The 16,569-nt window shown below is 33.8% G+C and overlaps 2 protein-coding genes and 4 non-coding genes across 7 annotated transcripts; 2 read left to right on the forward strand and 4 right to left on the reverse strand.

Moving 5' to 3' along the window:
* Positions 1-689: 689 nt before the first annotated feature.
* LOC11416754 (F-box protein SKIP23) lies at positions 690-2,312 on the reverse strand. Its single transcript, XM_003629163.4, has one exon. The coding sequence runs from the start codon at positions 2,198-2,200 to the stop codon at positions 1,007-1,009; it is 1,194 nt and encodes a 397-aa protein (XP_003629211.1). The 5' UTR covers positions 2,201-2,312; the 3' UTR covers positions 690-1,006.
* Positions 2,313-3,361: 1,049 nt separating this feature from the next.
* LOC112417654 (U5 spliceosomal RNA) lies at positions 3,362-3,478 on the reverse strand. The gene has a single exon (XR_003008246.1). It is a non-coding gene; the product is annotated as a U5 spliceosomal RNA (small nuclear RNA).
* A 1,283-nt stretch (positions 3,479-4,761) lies between these two features.
* Positions 4,762-4,834, forward strand: TRNAF-GAA (transfer RNA phenylalanine (anticodon GAA)). Its single transcript has one exon. It is a non-coding gene; the product is annotated as a tRNA-Phe (tRNA).
* Positions 4,835-6,446: 1,612 nt separating this feature from the next.
* LOC112417656 (U5 spliceosomal RNA) lies at positions 6,447-6,563 on the reverse strand. The gene has a single exon (XR_003008248.1). It is a non-coding gene; the product is annotated as a U5 spliceosomal RNA (small nuclear RNA).
* A 1,204-nt stretch (positions 6,564-7,767) lies between these two features.
* TRNAF-GAA (transfer RNA phenylalanine (anticodon GAA)) lies at positions 7,768-7,840 on the forward strand. Its single transcript has one exon. It is a non-coding gene; the product is annotated as a tRNA-Phe (tRNA).
* A 2,628-nt stretch (positions 7,841-10,468) lies between these two features.
* LOC11439605 (F-box protein At4g35733) lies at positions 10,469-14,235 on the reverse strand. Of its 2 annotated transcripts, XM_003629166.4 has the most exons (4): positions 14,010-14,235; positions 13,839-13,910; positions 11,363-12,578; positions 10,469-10,777 (listed from the first exon to the last, which is right to left on the reverse strand). In XM_003629166.4, the coding sequence occupies exon 3, from the start codon at positions 12,529-12,531 to the stop codon at positions 11,398-11,400; it is 1,134 nt and encodes a 377-aa protein (XP_003629214.1). In that variant the 5' UTR covers positions 12,532-12,578; positions 13,839-13,910; positions 14,010-14,235; the 3' UTR covers positions 10,469-10,777; positions 11,363-11,397. The 2 variants fall into 2 exon arrangements, with proteins under 2 accessions (XP_003629214.1, XP_024629688.1); XM_024773920.2 differs by lacking the exons at positions 13,839-13,910; positions 14,010-14,235 and having other exon boundaries at positions 11,363-13,534.
* Positions 14,236-16,569: the final 2,334 nt, after the last annotated feature.

Here is a 16,569-nt window from a genome sequence, read left to right on the forward strand (position 1 = left end):
TACAAATTTTGTCACAGACAGCATATGCACCGTATATCCTTTATTACATGATATGTAGCACCAAGACGTGTTCGGTATCTGAGATTGACACCGACAATGTGATTATATTCAATTTATTCATTTTCTCAAATTATTACCGGTATTGACATGTTACGTGTATGTGTCAGTGCTATATAGATTACATGGTTAAGGCAATTCATATACATGATTAATTACACCTAGTAAATGGTTAAGATATATCATGTATATTTGAACATAATGATCTTTTGGCACAACATTGTTCACTTCTTTATACATGTTCAAGTATATGTTTAATCACATTCAGTAGATGATTAATGAATATATCAAGATATTTTAACTATTAATCGTAATTAACCGTGTATTTGAAATGTATTATACATGACATTCATTAACCATCCAGTCAACATAAGTAACTATGTATTTGAATTGCATTACTCATGAATATACATTAACCATCTACTTAATGTAACTAACCATGTATTTTAACTGTGATAACCATTTAATAAAGTTCAAATGTATTGTGAACAGGGGGATAAGGTGTTTGTACAGTGTCAACAAATTCTGTGTCTAAATACTACAGCTGATAACAAAATGGCAACTAGCCAATCACTTGTGTAAGTTATGCTCATACGATAAGCTGAATACCACATTATCAAGACATATAGAGATAGGAAGAGAAATCCAATTGTGCCTTTGAAAGTCAATAGCTAGAGATGTTATGTCATCTTTTTTTTGAAACAACTTTTATATTCAAACCACCAAATACCATACAAGACGTACGATAGGGGCTAAAGAAAGGAACAACGATAACAGAAGGCCCGAGATAGCGGTAACCCCACAGAAAACGCAGAAAATAAACAACCTAAGCTGAAAACAAATCGGCCCCTACAAAATACAGCAGGCAGAAACCAGCTGCAACACCAGGAGAACACAGCCAAGCAAACCCCTAAAAACCACCCTATCTAAGAAGGCAAATCTTAGGATTCTAACATCTCATCCAAGGTGAACGAGACCACAAAGTCTTGTCAATGCAAGGATTAAAATTAACCATAGTGATTCTATGATCATCCAAATTATACATACGAGCATCATAAGTATCCCTAAAGTAGATGCAGTTCCCTTGATATCCAATTAAGTCTTTAGTTGAAACAGAGAAGTTACAACTTTTGCTCAAAATGAAAGCTCTGTCTCTCAAGTTTTTCACATCAACCCATTTTCCCCATTCTTCATCCAACTTATAAACTTTGAAACATTCAACATCAGTGTCTCGATCGTAGCGTCTTCTAACATAGTTCCTTCCCATATCGTCACTAATTTCATAGTATCTGTCAACAACATAAAGACTTCCACATGACTCCATCAAATGCTTCTTGTTTCCAAAACCACACAAAGGAGGTGAAAATTGTATCAATCTCAAAGTAGAGACATCAATCCATGAAATAGTTCCCCACTTATCAGTAACATAAAACTGACCCTTGAACACAATAATATCATCATAGTAGAAATTCTTGTCATCCACAAGTGTCCATTTTTCATCACCATGTTTCATGAGTCCTAATTTACCCTCTTGAAAGATACAACAAGCTACACAATCCTCAACACTAGTCCAAGGAGAGTTAGGATAGAACGCAACTTTGATCGCAGAACTAGAGAAAGGTGTAGTTTTTTCAATTTTATATGATTTGCATAGCTCAATGACCCTATAATCCAACAAGTTCCATAGCATGGGAGAAGTGTTGTTATTGCTAAGAGGGTATGATAGTTTTCGGTCAGAGATAGGACTCAACAAACTCACAGGTTGATTCTTTGTTTCTTCTACCTTAATCAACCAACCTTTGGAAGAAGAAGGTGCTAAAGGTTCTAAATTGGAGTTGGAACTTGCATCAGTTGGTTCAATGATATAAACAGTGGATTGGTTGACGTAGTTGTTTAGGGAGTTGTAGACGGGGTGAGGTATTTGTAAAGGAAAAGAAGGAGAATTTGGATGAGATGGAGGAATGGAAGAACGAAATGATTCGCAGACACTGCGAAATCTGAGAACATCTATGTGATTATCAAGATATTTTCCTATCTTAGGCCATAGTTCTATAGGGAGTTGAGACCAATCTACTATCTCATCCATGGATGAAGAGGAATCAGATCTCAAAGATTTGTTGACTTTGCTGAAGAGTGATATCATGTTATATTGATGTATTTGCTTTGGATGTTTTTGGTCTCTAATCTCTATATAGGACTTTTTATTGGAAGGAATGTTGGAAAAAGTTCAAGCGTAATGAGTGTAGAAAATACCTGTGAGTTTACAAGGTGACTGAGAAAAGAGGTGTAATGGAAATTGCAAGTAGAGTGAAGGAAGACTAGTAGAGATCTTGTTGGTTAAGTTTCCACAATTAGGTTCTTTCTGGGAAGGATACTAGGAACAGTTGACTTGAAAAGTCGTCTAATAGTCTTCTCTGAATAATAAAATTATAAGATTAAACCATCGATTTAATCTCCCAAGTATCAATCAGTCTCCTATTTAGTCTCTACAATATATAAATATAAATAATAATTAATCATTAAAATATATGAAATTTGTCAAGTTTTTTTTTTAAACGTCAAATGTTAATATTGTTATTTGTTAGAATTATGGGAGTGGAGATCGAACCCTCAAGCCTCAACCTTCTTATTATGCCAATCCCTAAACTATATGAAATCCGTCAATTAGTCATTGTTGGACATATATTAACAAGAATTTCTTGGGCACTAGGGAGACAAATCTCATATGATCTAGTAATATTAAAAAATAAAAACTCATTTGAGTTTGGTTTGAGACCTTGAATTATGCTTATCCTCAAAATCTCTTGCTTGACAATTTTGATATAGCTTTTTGGGTATTTTTTATATAGTTTAAAGTCTAAATAAGAGAAAGAATGTATAACTTGAGGGATCACCAATAAATTAATACAGCTTTGATGTTTGGAACTATGGGAATTTTTTATTGAAGAGTTTTTTAATATATATTTATTTATTTCGGTATTATGAGATAATTGTTGCAACTTTGAATTATTTAAGGATCTTGTTAACCATTGCTGTAAGGACAATGGTTAAGGAAACCAAAAGTGGTATACTTACATTGAATTCACGGCACTATTTAGCATCTTCCATTATTTAATTATCTGGTTTTTTTTATTTAAAAATATTACTATCAAAAATGAATTTATAAGCTCAAACAAAAACAAAATACAATATACTCTACTATAAAAACAATTACATAATTTTCCACCAGAAATTTATAACTGCAATCTAGCAAAAACCACCATTAATAAACAAAAAAAAAAAAAAAATTAAACTAATATTGCAGAGCCCTCAATAAAGAAGACTCTTCCAAAAACTAGCGTATGCCGCTAATTGTGACGCTCACACGGTATTCTTTAGTAAAAGGCGAAAGAATAGTTCGCTATGTGATCATCACACGGCTCCGTGATTTTTTAGAGGAAGAAGTGCTTTCATTTTATATGCAAGCAGCTTGGTTGGGTTTATGCATTAGCCGATGTGGGGCTTTTTAGCCAGACACCCACTCACTTTTCCCCTTTCCTTTCTTTCTACTTGACAGAGCAGAACTTGTCAGAATCTTCCCCTATTCACTCAACTCATCAACACACTTACATGGAATGTTTAACATCATTCTAGATTTCTTCCATATCTGAAAGCTAGAAGATTTAAACATTTGTTGAAGCTTTCCTTCCACAGAAACAGGCCAAGGTGTACATTTGTGCTTGGTTTGCTATATAGTATATTCCCCATGAAACATATTAAAATTCTCCTTCCTTCTCAAACAGACTGAGGTGTACATCTGTCCTTGGCTATCCCTTACAAATCCTATGCTTCAAATATTGCTTTTTATTTTGTAAGTCTTGCATTCAGCTCCATCTATTTATACCAATGCCAAAGATGCCGCAAGCCAACCGTTTTATTATAATTAGTCAATTTTTCAAAAGTACTTATTTCTTGCAGGCTGAAGCAGTTGTTAGTTGTTACTTGTTAGCACTTATTTGGCATGTCTAGCTAGTAAGTAATCAAGTGATCAATGTTCAGCCGTTGTATCAGCATTCGCCCAGGTAATGTTTCAAATGAATAAAAGGAGAAAGGATAAACAAGAATAATATAGAAGTAGGTTGGATCATTGTTCAAGCTACATATATATTTTAGAACACATTTTATGTCAATTGTATCTTTGTAGATAATTGAATTGCCATTAAAAAAAAAAAAAATTGAATTGGCATTCTATTCTTGAATTATATTTGTCTTTATTTTTCCCATCATTACTGGATTTTGGCAGTGCAAATTAATCAGTATCAGTTACAGCCCTCCAACTGAAGACAATATTCACTGTCGCGGATCTATTATCAGCCTATGTACAACTGATGAGGAAGACAATATAACATCTACTTCATTGTCGCGGATCTATCTTCAACCTATGTACATACAACTTGGACAATCACATATTCTCTTGACTTTACTATGATCCTTGCATTGACAAGAATTTGTGGATTCATCATCCACTTTGGCTTGGAGGATGTAATTGGTCTCAATGTTAATTTGATCAAGTCGCTGACTGATATATGATGTAATTCATCCACATATTCTTTATATGAGAAACTCTGACCTGATTTCTCATATGGTCCTCCATCATTTTAAACTAGGAAAAAATATTATGGTTTTCACGAATGCAATTACAAATCAGCACAAAGTAATCATCATGCGGGGATAGCTCAGTTGGGAGAGCGTCAGATTGAAGATCTGAAGGTCGCGTGTTTGATCCACGCTCACCGCATTCTTTTTATGTTTTTTTCTTTATTTTTTTTATTAGAAAAGGCAGTATATGCATGGAATTATAATTATATATACATTGACAATAAATTTTCAGCTGGTTACTTCTTTTTCCCTTGTCTTTTTGATTTTCTTTACCTCTTTTTCTCATTGAAAATTTGAAGTATCTTATTTCAGCATCTTTAATGAATACATGGTTTTTGTCTATTCTCTTTTTCAGCATGATGGAAATAAGGAATTATTACTAAATACAAATACATGTGCTAAATTATAATCCTTTCCAGACTTCTCTTTTGGATTGGCTATTGCAATGGAATATTAGTTTTCAATCACGAAGGTCGTCCAATGTAAGTTCTATGGTGAATTTTATGAAGTACGGATACGGACACCGGACATGACATGGTCACTGACACGCCGACACAGTTAATAATTTGAAAAATCACATAATTCAGTGTAATTACAAGTTTCGGTGTCAGACACGACACATGTCCGACACCAGGACACGCCTAATCCAAGGTGTGTCCATGCCTCATAGAATGAATTGTACATCGGTACTTGAAAATTCGTCTTAAACTTCAATGATTACCGACGTTGGTCCGTGAAGTAAGTTTACTGTCGTCCTAATTGTTATACCAAAGACATTGACATGATTGGTTTCAATTTGGCAAAAACAAAAGAAGACAAATATGCGTGTCTCAAAAATCAACTCATATTTGTTTTTTTTTTTTTTTTTTGTCAAACCAACAAGGATCAGATTAATGTCGCTAGCTGCGTAAGTTTTGTGCAGTTTTTAAGTGTTGGTCCACGGTGATCCAAAGAAGAACTTGCTTATATTTGTATCAGAATTCTTGGTGATCTTCAAGCTTAACTTAACAATTTTTTAGTAGCGCTGTCTACATAACAATCCCTATGTTGCTTTTGAGTTTTGAAGAAAATGTTTTAGATACTATTTACTTGCAAGGGTTTAAGTAAGTTACTTCTCATTCATTTCAGAAATTCTTTACAACAAATTGTTGAACCAAGTGATTTCTGGTATAACTTGTACAATTACTAATAAGGTCACATCTAACATGATTTATTTTGCACTCATTCACTATGCATATGATGGTTATATGTGTGAGATAGCAAACAAAACTCAATCACGCAGTTCGTCGCAGTTTTAAATATCAACCATTGATTTTAGATTGAATGACTCAGATTACATTCATTTAATTTATTGTAACTGATCTCAACCATTGATTTAGACGGACATTCGAGATCAGTTACAGCAGCTATTCTGATTCCATACTTATTTTGATTCAGTCTGATCCCATACTTTAAATTGACAATAACTTGCCTTGTCATTTTTCTTCTTCTATGCATATATAAATGATGTGTTTTAGTGTCTTTAGCATCCATAATAATAGTTGACACATGTTGTGTTTCTACATTATTTTCTGAATATTCTAGAGAAAAGCTTTCTGAGGCAGTGAGGCTCACTTGTCTCAATGATGATGCTAAATTTTAAGAACAAATCTCAAGGAGGCGCCTACACCAATAAAAGTAAAAACCACCTTTAATATTAATTTTAATAAACTTCAAAAAAAATTAGACAAAAACATTTTACTGATTTGCAGAGCCCTCAATATAGAGGACTCTTCTAAAAACTAACGTATGCCGCTAATTGTGACGTTCACACGGTATTCTTTAGTAAAAGGCGAAAGAATAGTTCGCTATGTGATCATCACACGGCTCCATGCTTATAAAAGGTAGAAGTGCTTTCAGTTTATATGCAAGCAGCTTGGTTGGGTTTATGCATTGGCCGATGTGGGACTTTTTAGCAAGACACCCACTCACTTTTCCCCTTTCCTTTCTTTCTAATTGACAGAGCAGAACTTGTCACAATCTTCCCCTATTCAATCAACTCATCAACACACCTACATGGAATGTTTAACATCATTCTAGATTTCTTCCATATCTGAAAGCTAGAAGATTAAACATTCATTGAAGCTTTCCTTCCACAGAAACATTCATGGAAGATTGCATATGCTGGAAATTCTTTTTTATATACAAGTGTTGAGTTATAATACATGCTTCCTTGTGTTTAATGTTGAGGATGGTAGAGTGAAAACCTTGCATTCAGCTCCATCTATTTATACCAATTCCGAAGATGCCGCAAACCAATGTTTTATTATGATTAGTAAATTTTCCAAATGTACTTATGTCTTGCAGGCTGAAGCAGTTGTTTGCTCTTATTTGCATGTCTAGCTAGTAAGCAATCAGGTAATCAATGTTCAGCCCTTGCATCAATGTTGTGAAGGCATCAACTTGAGATTACACGATTCAGATGAGTAAAATGAGAAGGAAAAAAAAAATGAATAATATAGAAGTAGGTTGTATCATTGTTCAAGCTACATATATATTTTTAGGACTCATTTTTCATTTTATGTCAAATGTATCTCTGTAGATAATTGAATTGGCCTTCTATTCTTGAATTATATTTGTCTTTATTTTTCCCCATCATTACTGGATTTTGGCTGTGCAAATTATTAAATATCAGTTACAGCCCTCCAACAGAAGACAATATTCACTGTCGCGGATCTATCCTCAGCCTATCTACAATTGATGGGGAAGACAATATAACATTTACTTCACTGTCGCGGATCTATCTTCAACCTATGTACATACAACTTGGACAATCACATATTCTCTAGACTTTGCTATGATCCTTGCATGGAGAAGAATTTGTGGATTCATCCACCTTGGCTTAGAGGATGTAATTGGTCTCAAGGTTAATTTGATCAGTTCACTGATATATGTTGTTATTCCAACAGTTAAGAGCTTCTACAAGCGAAACTCTGACCTGATTTCTCATATGGTCCCCCATCATTTCCAACTAGGAAAAATTATTCTAGTTTTCAGGAAAGCAATTACGAAGCAGCACTGAATAATCGTTATGCGGGGATAGCTCAGTTGGGAGAGCGTCAGACTGAAGATCTGAAGGTCGCGTGTTCGATCCACGCTCACCGCATTTTTTATGATCTTTTTCTTCTACTTTTTTATTAGAAAAAGCAGTATATGGAGTAGTAATTATATATGCATTGACAGTAAATTTTCAGCTGGTTACTTCTTTTTCTCTCGTCTTTGTCATTTTCTTTACCTATTTTTCTCTTTATTATGTGTATGATTGAAAATTTGAAGTATCTTACTTCATCATCTTTAATGAATACTTGGTTTTTGTCTATTCTCTTTTCCAGAATTATGGAAATAAGGAATTATTTCTAAATACAAATATATGTGCTAAATTATAACCCTTTTCCAGGCTTCTCTTTTGGATTGACTATTTCAATGGAATATTAGCTTTCAATCACGAAGGTCGTCCAAGGTAAGTTCTATGGTGAATCATAGATCGGTATTTGAAAAATCGTCTTAAACTTCAACGATTACCGATGTCAGTCCCTGAAGTAGAAGTTTATTGTCCTCCTAATTGTGTTGCCAAAGACATCGACATGATTGGCGTCAATTTGGCAAAAATAAAAAAAGACAAATATGTGTCTCAGAAATCAACTCATATTTGTTTATTTTATTTTTGTCAAACCGACAAGGATCAGGTTACTATCGCTGGCTGCGTAAGTTTTGTGCAGTTTTTAAGCGTTGGTCCATGATGATCCAAAGTAGAACTTGGCTACATTTATATCAGAATTCTTGGTGATCTTCTAGCTTAACTTAACATTTTTTTACTAGCACTATCTACATAACAATCCCTATATTGCTTTTGAGTTTTGAAGAAAATGCTTTAGATACTATTTACTTGCAAGGGTTTAAGTAAGTTACTTCTCATTCATTTCAGAAATTCTTTACAACAAATTGTTGAACCACGTGAGTTCTGGTATAAGGTCGCATACTCGCATCTAACATGATTTATTTTGCAGTCATTCACTATGTGTATGGTGGTTTTCTGTGTGAGAGAGCAAACAAGACTCCATCACGCAGTTCGTTGCAGTTTTAAATATCAACCATTGATTTGAGATTGAATGACTCAGATTACACATTCATTCAATTTATTATAATTGATCTCAATCGTTGATTTAGACGGACATTCGAGATAAGTTACCGCAGCTATTCTGATTCCATACTTTACATAGACAATAACTTGCCTTGCTGAAAATTCTAGAGAAAAGCTTTCTGAGGCAGTGAGGCTCACTGTCTTACAGACTTGCATCCAGTTATAAAGAGCTGTCTCAATGATGATGCTATTTTATAAGAACAATCTCAAGGAAGTGCCTAAATAAAAGTACTATAAAGTATTTACGAATAGTATAAAGTACTATAGAAGGAGTAGGAAATGAACAAGAATAATATAGAATTTGGTTGTATCATTGTTCAAGATACATATATATTTTTAGGACACATTTTTCAACTTATGTCAATTGTATCTCCGTAGATAATTGAATCGGCTTTCTGTTCTTGAATTATATTTGTCCTTGCTTTTTTTTTCTCCGTCATTACTGGATTTTGGCAGTGTCAATTACTCAATATCAGTTACAGCCCTCCAACAAAAGACGATATTCACTGTCGAGAATCTATCTTCAACCTATGTACAACTTGAACAATCACATATTCTCTAGACTTTGCGGATTCATCCACCTTGGCTTGGAGGATGTAATCGGTCTCAAGGTGAATTTGATCAATTCACTCACTGATATATGTTGTTATTCCAACAGTTAAGAGCTTCTGTATGAAAAACTCTCACCATATTTTTCATATGCTTCCCCATCATTTCAATCTAGAAAATTGTAAAAGTATTCTAATTCTCACAAAAGCCATTACTAAACAGCACCAAACTATCATCAATACATGATTAATTATGTTTTGAAAACGATTAAATGTATGCTTTGAACATTTGTTTTCAAAACTGGAATTGTGCTACTCAGAACTATATTTTACAATGACCAAATACATTAATAAACACTTGATCAAATAATTCTTTCTATGGAACTTTGACAAGTCTAAAACATCATGTTTTTATGCTTTATGAAGGGCGAAAAGTTTGAAAAGCGAAAGGATGATATTGATAAGATGAATATGGCTACACATAATCCAAATCTTTATATTATGTGTTTGGTTCAAGATTTGGAGTATTTCATTGAGCAGTTTTAATGAATATATTATGGTTTTCATTTTTGCTCTTTTCTAGCATGTTGGAGCTCTTTTCTAGCACGTTGGAAATTAGGATGAATGATTACTAATTTACAAACCTATGTGCTAAACTATAACCCTTTACCATACTTCTATAGGATTGACCAACATTATTTAGCAGTTATGGTGTAACTGAACTTGGATCCCTTAAACTATGTCTCATATTTAAATCTTGTGGATGATAAAAGTGTGGTTAAGAGGGGAAACCTGAGACCGCATTAATAGAGGTCGATCGGTTGGATTTTCCAATAAATACTAATCATTGACAAAGTTGGTTGATACTTCACATTAATAACACGGTTAAGTTTGAAAATTTCAATGGAATATGGTGCTTATAGTTATAATTATATCAGAATCACAAACTTCTTTTTGTCGATTAGTTTTTCTCATGCTTGATTTTATCATTCATTTAACAATTTAGCAAACAAAACTACTCAAATATGGTCAAACAGAAGTGGTGTTGAATGTTAATCTTAGTGCAAATGATTTCTAAGTTTGTCTCAACATTGATTGGTATATTGTATATGATCTTTTCACAAGTAAAACTATAAAATAAAATAAAAACATTGTGCCCTGATCTTTAAGGAATAATAATTATATACATTGACAACAAATTCTCAGCTGAAAATTAATCATGACAGAAGCAAGCTAGACAGTAACAAGAAAACATGTAGAAGATGTCATTCTGATGTACCAAGTCTTTCATCCTCAAAACGACATTCTGCACTTCTTTATGGAGAGGCGTTCTTCTTCATACAGACTCTTTTAACTGTTGGAATGACGAAGCACATATCAGTACTGATACAGGATTCGTAAAATATCTAATTATAGAAAGGCATAAATAATGAAAAATATCATGATACAAACTTGGACACAAACACTGTATGCATTCTTCATCCTTTATTACATGGTTAACACAATTCAAAATCATGGTTAATTATGTTTAGTAGATGATTAATGAATATCATGTATATGTGAGCGCAATGACTTTTTTAACACAACACTATTCATTTCTTCATTACATGGTTAACACAGTTAAAATATAATTAATTACGTTCAATGGATGATTAATGAATATAACAAACAAGGTATTGCAACTCATTAACCATCCATTGAACACAATTAACCAAATATTTAAACTGCATTATACATAAAGCCCCCAATTAACCATCTACTGAACATAATGAATCATATAGTTGAACTGTGTTAACCATGTAATAAAATTTACATGTATTTGTGGATAGTGACATAAGGTGTTTGTATATTGCCAATAAACTGTTTGTCAAAACAACACAGCCGATAAAACCACATTGCCAAGACAGAAAAAAAGATGGGAAGAGAAATCCAAATGTACCTTTAAAACTCCATTGCTAGACCTGTTATGTGCTCTTAACATCTCATCCAACGTGAATGAGACAACAAAGTCTTGTCAATGCAAGGATCAAGATCAATGGTAATGATTATATTATCATCCAAGTTGTACATACGAGCATTAAAAGTATCCTTAAAGTAGATGCAATTCCCTTGATATCCAATTAATTCTTTAGCTGAAACTGAGAAATTACAACTTCTGCTTAAAACAAAGGCTCTATCTCTCAAATTTTTCACATCAACCCATTTCCCCCATTCTTCATCCAACATATGAACTTTGAAACACTCCACAACCGCGTCTTGATCATGGTGTCTTCCAACATTGTTACTTCTCATGTTTTCACCTTCATAGTATCTATCAACAACATAAAGATTCCCACAAGATTCCACCAAATGTTTCTTGTTTCCAAACCCACACAAAGGAGGTGCAAATTGTATCAACCTCAAAGAAGAAATATCAATCCATGAAATAGTTCCCCATCTATCAGTAACATAAAACAGACCCTTGAACACAATGACATCATCATAGAAGAAATTGTTTTCATCCACAAGTTTCCATTTTGTGTCTCCATATTTCATGAATCCTAATTTACCTTCTTGAAAGATACAACAGGCTACACAATCCCCAACATTAATCCGAGGAGAGTTAGGATAGAACACAACTTTGCTCACATAACTTGGTGAGTATAGTGTCTTTTGAAATGTATATGACTTGCATAGCTCAATGACCCTATAATTCAACAAGTTCCATATAATTGGAGAACTGTTGTTACTGTCAAGAGGATATGATAATTTGCAGTCGGAGATAGGACTCAACAAACTCTTCAAAGGATTATTATTTGATTCTTCCACTTTGATCAACCAACCTTTGGTATAAGAAGGTGCTAAAGGTGGTAAATTGAAGTTGGAACTTCCATTAGTTGGTTCAATAAGATAAATAGTTGATTGATGAAGGTAATATAGGGAGTCAAAAATGGTGTGAGGTATTTGTAAAGGAAAAGAAGGAGAATTTGGATGAGATGGAGGAATGGAAGAACGAAATGATTCGCATACACTCCGAAATCTGAGAATATCTATGTGATTATCAAGATACTTCCCTATCTTGGACCATAGCTCTTTGGGGAGATGAGACCAATCTACTTTCTCATCCATGGCTGAGAGTTCAAAGATTTGTGATTATTTTTGCATGTCAAAAATACCTGTGAATTTACAAGAAGGTGACTGAAAAAATAAGTATAATAGAAATGAAAAAAAAAAACATAGAAGGAAGAATAGAACCATTTTGATATGGTGGTTGGTTGAGTTTCCATCATAGGTTCTTTCTAAGGAACGGTTGACTTTAAAAGTCTTCTAAGTGGTAATAAAATTGTCTTCCTTTAACAATAAACCAGATTCAAACTGGAGCGTTGTTAAGAGGAATAATATTTTTTTTCTTTCTATTTAAGGTGTTGGAAATGTTGAAATTTAAAAGAATATGCTAAGGGTGTGTTTGCAAGTTGGAATTTTAAAATATCAAATACATATCAAAATATAAACTTAGCCCCTCCAAAAACCAACTTGCAAACACACCCTAAAAGAAATACATGAAAACATATATTAGTGGTCAATCCTCACCGCGTTTGAATTTATCAAAACCTCTTGCATAGAAAACTGCCGAAAAATGGTTGTTGTTGTAGTGTCAATGTATGGAATTTTGTGGACATGTTAAAAACATTATGAAATAGGAAGTATTAATGATTTAAGAATTTTGAGATACTTATAATTCCTCAATGTGGATTTTTAAATGGTTTTCTGTTAGCATGTTTGGTTCAAAGTTTTGATTGTCAAACTCACGTTCCAATGCCAATTTGAACGTGAAATTGAGAAGCTACAAAATAGAAAGTTAGATAGACATGCGTTTTTAACGTGGTTTTCACTTTTCCAAACAGACACTAACTCAACATATTATCGGAAAATTCAAGTGTCGCATCAATTACAGACAAGGCCACTAAAGTTTATAACGAGTGACACCGTCGCTTTACAAGTCTAAGTTTTGTAAGGATGAATTGGACCCGATATAAAAAAAAACTTAACATGGTAAAATCCGGTTTTGAGTCACCCACCATTCACATACACGCACATAACTCATCATTGTTGTGCGCGAGGCGATTAGAAAAATCAAGTACAGCGAATAATTGGTCATCATTTAAAGGATATATATATATATATATATATATATATATATATGTATATATATATGTATATATATATTAAGGATTAACTACACATGAATAGAAGCCAAACAGACAAGACAACAAGCTGCATAAACTAAAGATAAGCCCCGACTAAATCTATCAGTTTCGTAAGGACGAGTTAGACCCAATACAAAAAAATTAATAATTATCATTATGGTCTTTTCATTATGATAAAACATATGAACTACAAAAAAAAAAACTAATGACAAGGTGAGGAGGGTATACCTTAATTGAATGATCTAGTAACAATGAACATTGGAATTTCACCTTGTGAGAGGGTAGATATAAAGACAAGACCTGTAAAGTGTGTGATTGAAACATAATAAGTTCAACATTGAGATTTGAGATACCCCAATTTAGAGTGAAAAAATGAAACATTTCCAACAATATACATACCTGTAATCAGTGGTGGCACAAGCAAGGAAAGGTTGGTCGGATATGGCGGGATGCCCAATCAGGAACAGACGTAGGGTGAGGAGGGATGATGGCGGAAGGACAAAGGGAATAGAATTGAAGAAGAGGAATATGGGTTTCTAGCAAAAAATGGAAAGAGAAAAAAAAAAAAAAGTGTTATGAAAATATAGATGATGAAGAGAAAGTGAGAAAAGCGTGAGAAAAGGTATTTCATATCTATCTAATTCTATTACAAATGCACTCTATTTATAGGGAGATACAAGAGTATGAAAAGGGTTAATGGGTCAAATGTTTAAAATGAGTGATTTTGACTCCTTTAATTTTACGCGTTTTGAATTAATTAGTCTCGTGCACATTTTGACCAAAAAAATACCGATGTAGCTAAACGTGACATCTCAATCTTATGTGCTCGTCAACATAGAAATTAACATTTTCTTGACCCAAAAAAAATAACTGCATTTATTAGTCTTGTGCACATTTTGACCAAAAAAACACTGATGTGGTTAAACGTGGCATCTCAATCTCATGTGCTCGCCAACATAGAGATTAACATTTTCTTGACCCAAAAAAAAATAAAGGTGAACGCAATGGTAGTCATGGAGTTTTTCTTAAAGAACAAGAGTAGTCATCGTTGTGAATTTGTTAAAAATCACACCAATAAAATACTTGATCTATGGAGCAAAATAATCAAACAACTAATATCAATGTGGGTAACAATTATAAACACAAGCAGAAGTAGAAAACAGCGAGAGAAAGAAAGAGAGAACTCACGAAATTTGTTTACCCAGTTCGGTCCAATACTGACCTAGTATGGGGGAGAGCAGCTCTCTGTTCCATTATAATGATGAGTGTAACACTCTAATTTTTATTTAATTATTTTTAATTGTGTGGTGTCATTTATGTGATTTTTGGTGATTTATGTAGTGTATATTTATTTATTATATGATTATTTTATTAAATAATTAAAATAATATAAGAATAGGATTAATTATTATTTTGGGGGTTATGAAATAATTAACATAATTAGTAGGGAGTTAATTGCTAATTAGGGAGTGGGAGGTTACATTTTGGGAGTTGAGAAAAGGAAAGAAAAATAGAGAAAACAGTTTTACGTGAAAACAGTCTGGTTTTGGGAGAAAAGCTAGTGCAAGGGAGAGAAGCTTAGGAATCATTGCTGCTGTATTTTTTCTGCAATTCTAAGGTAAGGGTGAGGTTTACCGCAATTATATAGATTATGAATGTTGATTGTGTTCTAACAGGTTTATGTGAGGATTTGGGAGAAATTGGGTTTTTGTTGATTAAGGAGTTTTGAGTGTAGAAATCATAGAATTGAGGGTAGAAATGGGTTCTGGGTGCATAAAACCTTTCATTGCATATCTGTAAGCTAATTTGGGGAGTGAATTGAGGAAAAATGGGATTTTTGGGGAAAACCTGCATTCTGCCCGTACTGAAGTTCATCGCTCGCCTCGCGAGTAGCCATTACTCGCCATAGCGAGTGAACAACTTCATCGCTCGCCCCGCGAGTGATACAGCTCGCCATGGCGAGTATCCTTGTGAAAATCTGGATTTTGAAAAAGTTGTTATAAGCCGTATTTTGGGTAGTTTCGCGTACCTAGATGATTTTTAAGAGGACTAGAGCAAGTTTTAAGTGTAAAAGATGATTAGGGAGCTTAGAATTGAGGTTTGAGTGAGAAAAATGTCGTTTTTCCCGAGAGCACCATATTTCTGTTCGCCTCGAGTTCGCCTCCAACTCGCCATGGCGAGTACCTGTTTTTCTGAGCTCGCCATAGCGAGTAGATGAGCTCGCGAGGCGAGCTGCCCAGTATTTGGTTGGTTAATTTCTGTTGTTGTTTGGATTGTGTATTTGGTTGAATTATTGCATGGCTTGTATGTTGATATATATTTCCCTGGACGTTTTGGTTGGTTTTGATGAATGGATGCTGACTGAATGAATGTTGTATTTAATTAAATTCCCTTAAAGGTGTAAGTTGGTTGGTGAATCATATATATGTATATGTCTAGGTTGGTTGGTATATAGATATACTCTATGGGGATTAGTTGCATTAACATAACAGTGGGAGAGCTTCGGCTCTGGAATGCTTAGTCGTTCAAAGTGGTGGAGTACTAGTTACTCAAAGTGGTGTAGTGGTGAGGACTTATGTCCTGTTGAGAATGCTTTAACCATTCGACAGCGGTGTGGGTCACGGCCCTGATTTTTGGTACCACATGCATGGGTGTTTAGAGGAGTCTTAGTGGAGTGGTGATAAGTTGTATATATAGTTGAGAGGTGTATGAATTAATATTGTGATAAGATGCGAAAATGATGTTATGTAAATAATAATGTTGATGATTTATGATAGGGTGTTAGATTCAATTGATATATTCTTTATCTATATTTTGTTGTGAATCTCACCCCTTCTGCTTGAAAATGTTGCCCTTCCTATGGGTAACTTGCAGGTGATCCTGAGTAGTTGGTGGTGGCTCAATGTGTCTAGGACTCTGATGCGTGGGTTGGGATTTATAGTTTAAGTTTCTACCTATG

The sequence above is a fragment of the Medicago truncatula genome, chromosome 8 (genome assembly GCF_003473485.1).
Source record: "Medicago truncatula cultivar Jemalong A17 chromosome 8, MtrunA17r5.0-ANR, whole genome shotgun sequence".
In the NCBI taxonomy this organism is placed as follows: Eukaryota; Viridiplantae; Streptophyta; class Magnoliopsida; order Fabales; family Fabaceae; genus Medicago; species Medicago truncatula.

Coding starts and splice junctions, on each gene's coding strand:
- LOC11439605 (XM_003629166.4), bottom strand. CDS start 12,531: ATGGATGAGAAAGTAGATTGGTCTCATCTCCCCAAAGAGCTATGGTCC.
- LOC11416754 (XM_003629163.4), bottom strand. CDS start 2,200: ATGATATCACTCTTCAGCAAAGTCAACAAATCTTTGAGATCTGATTCC.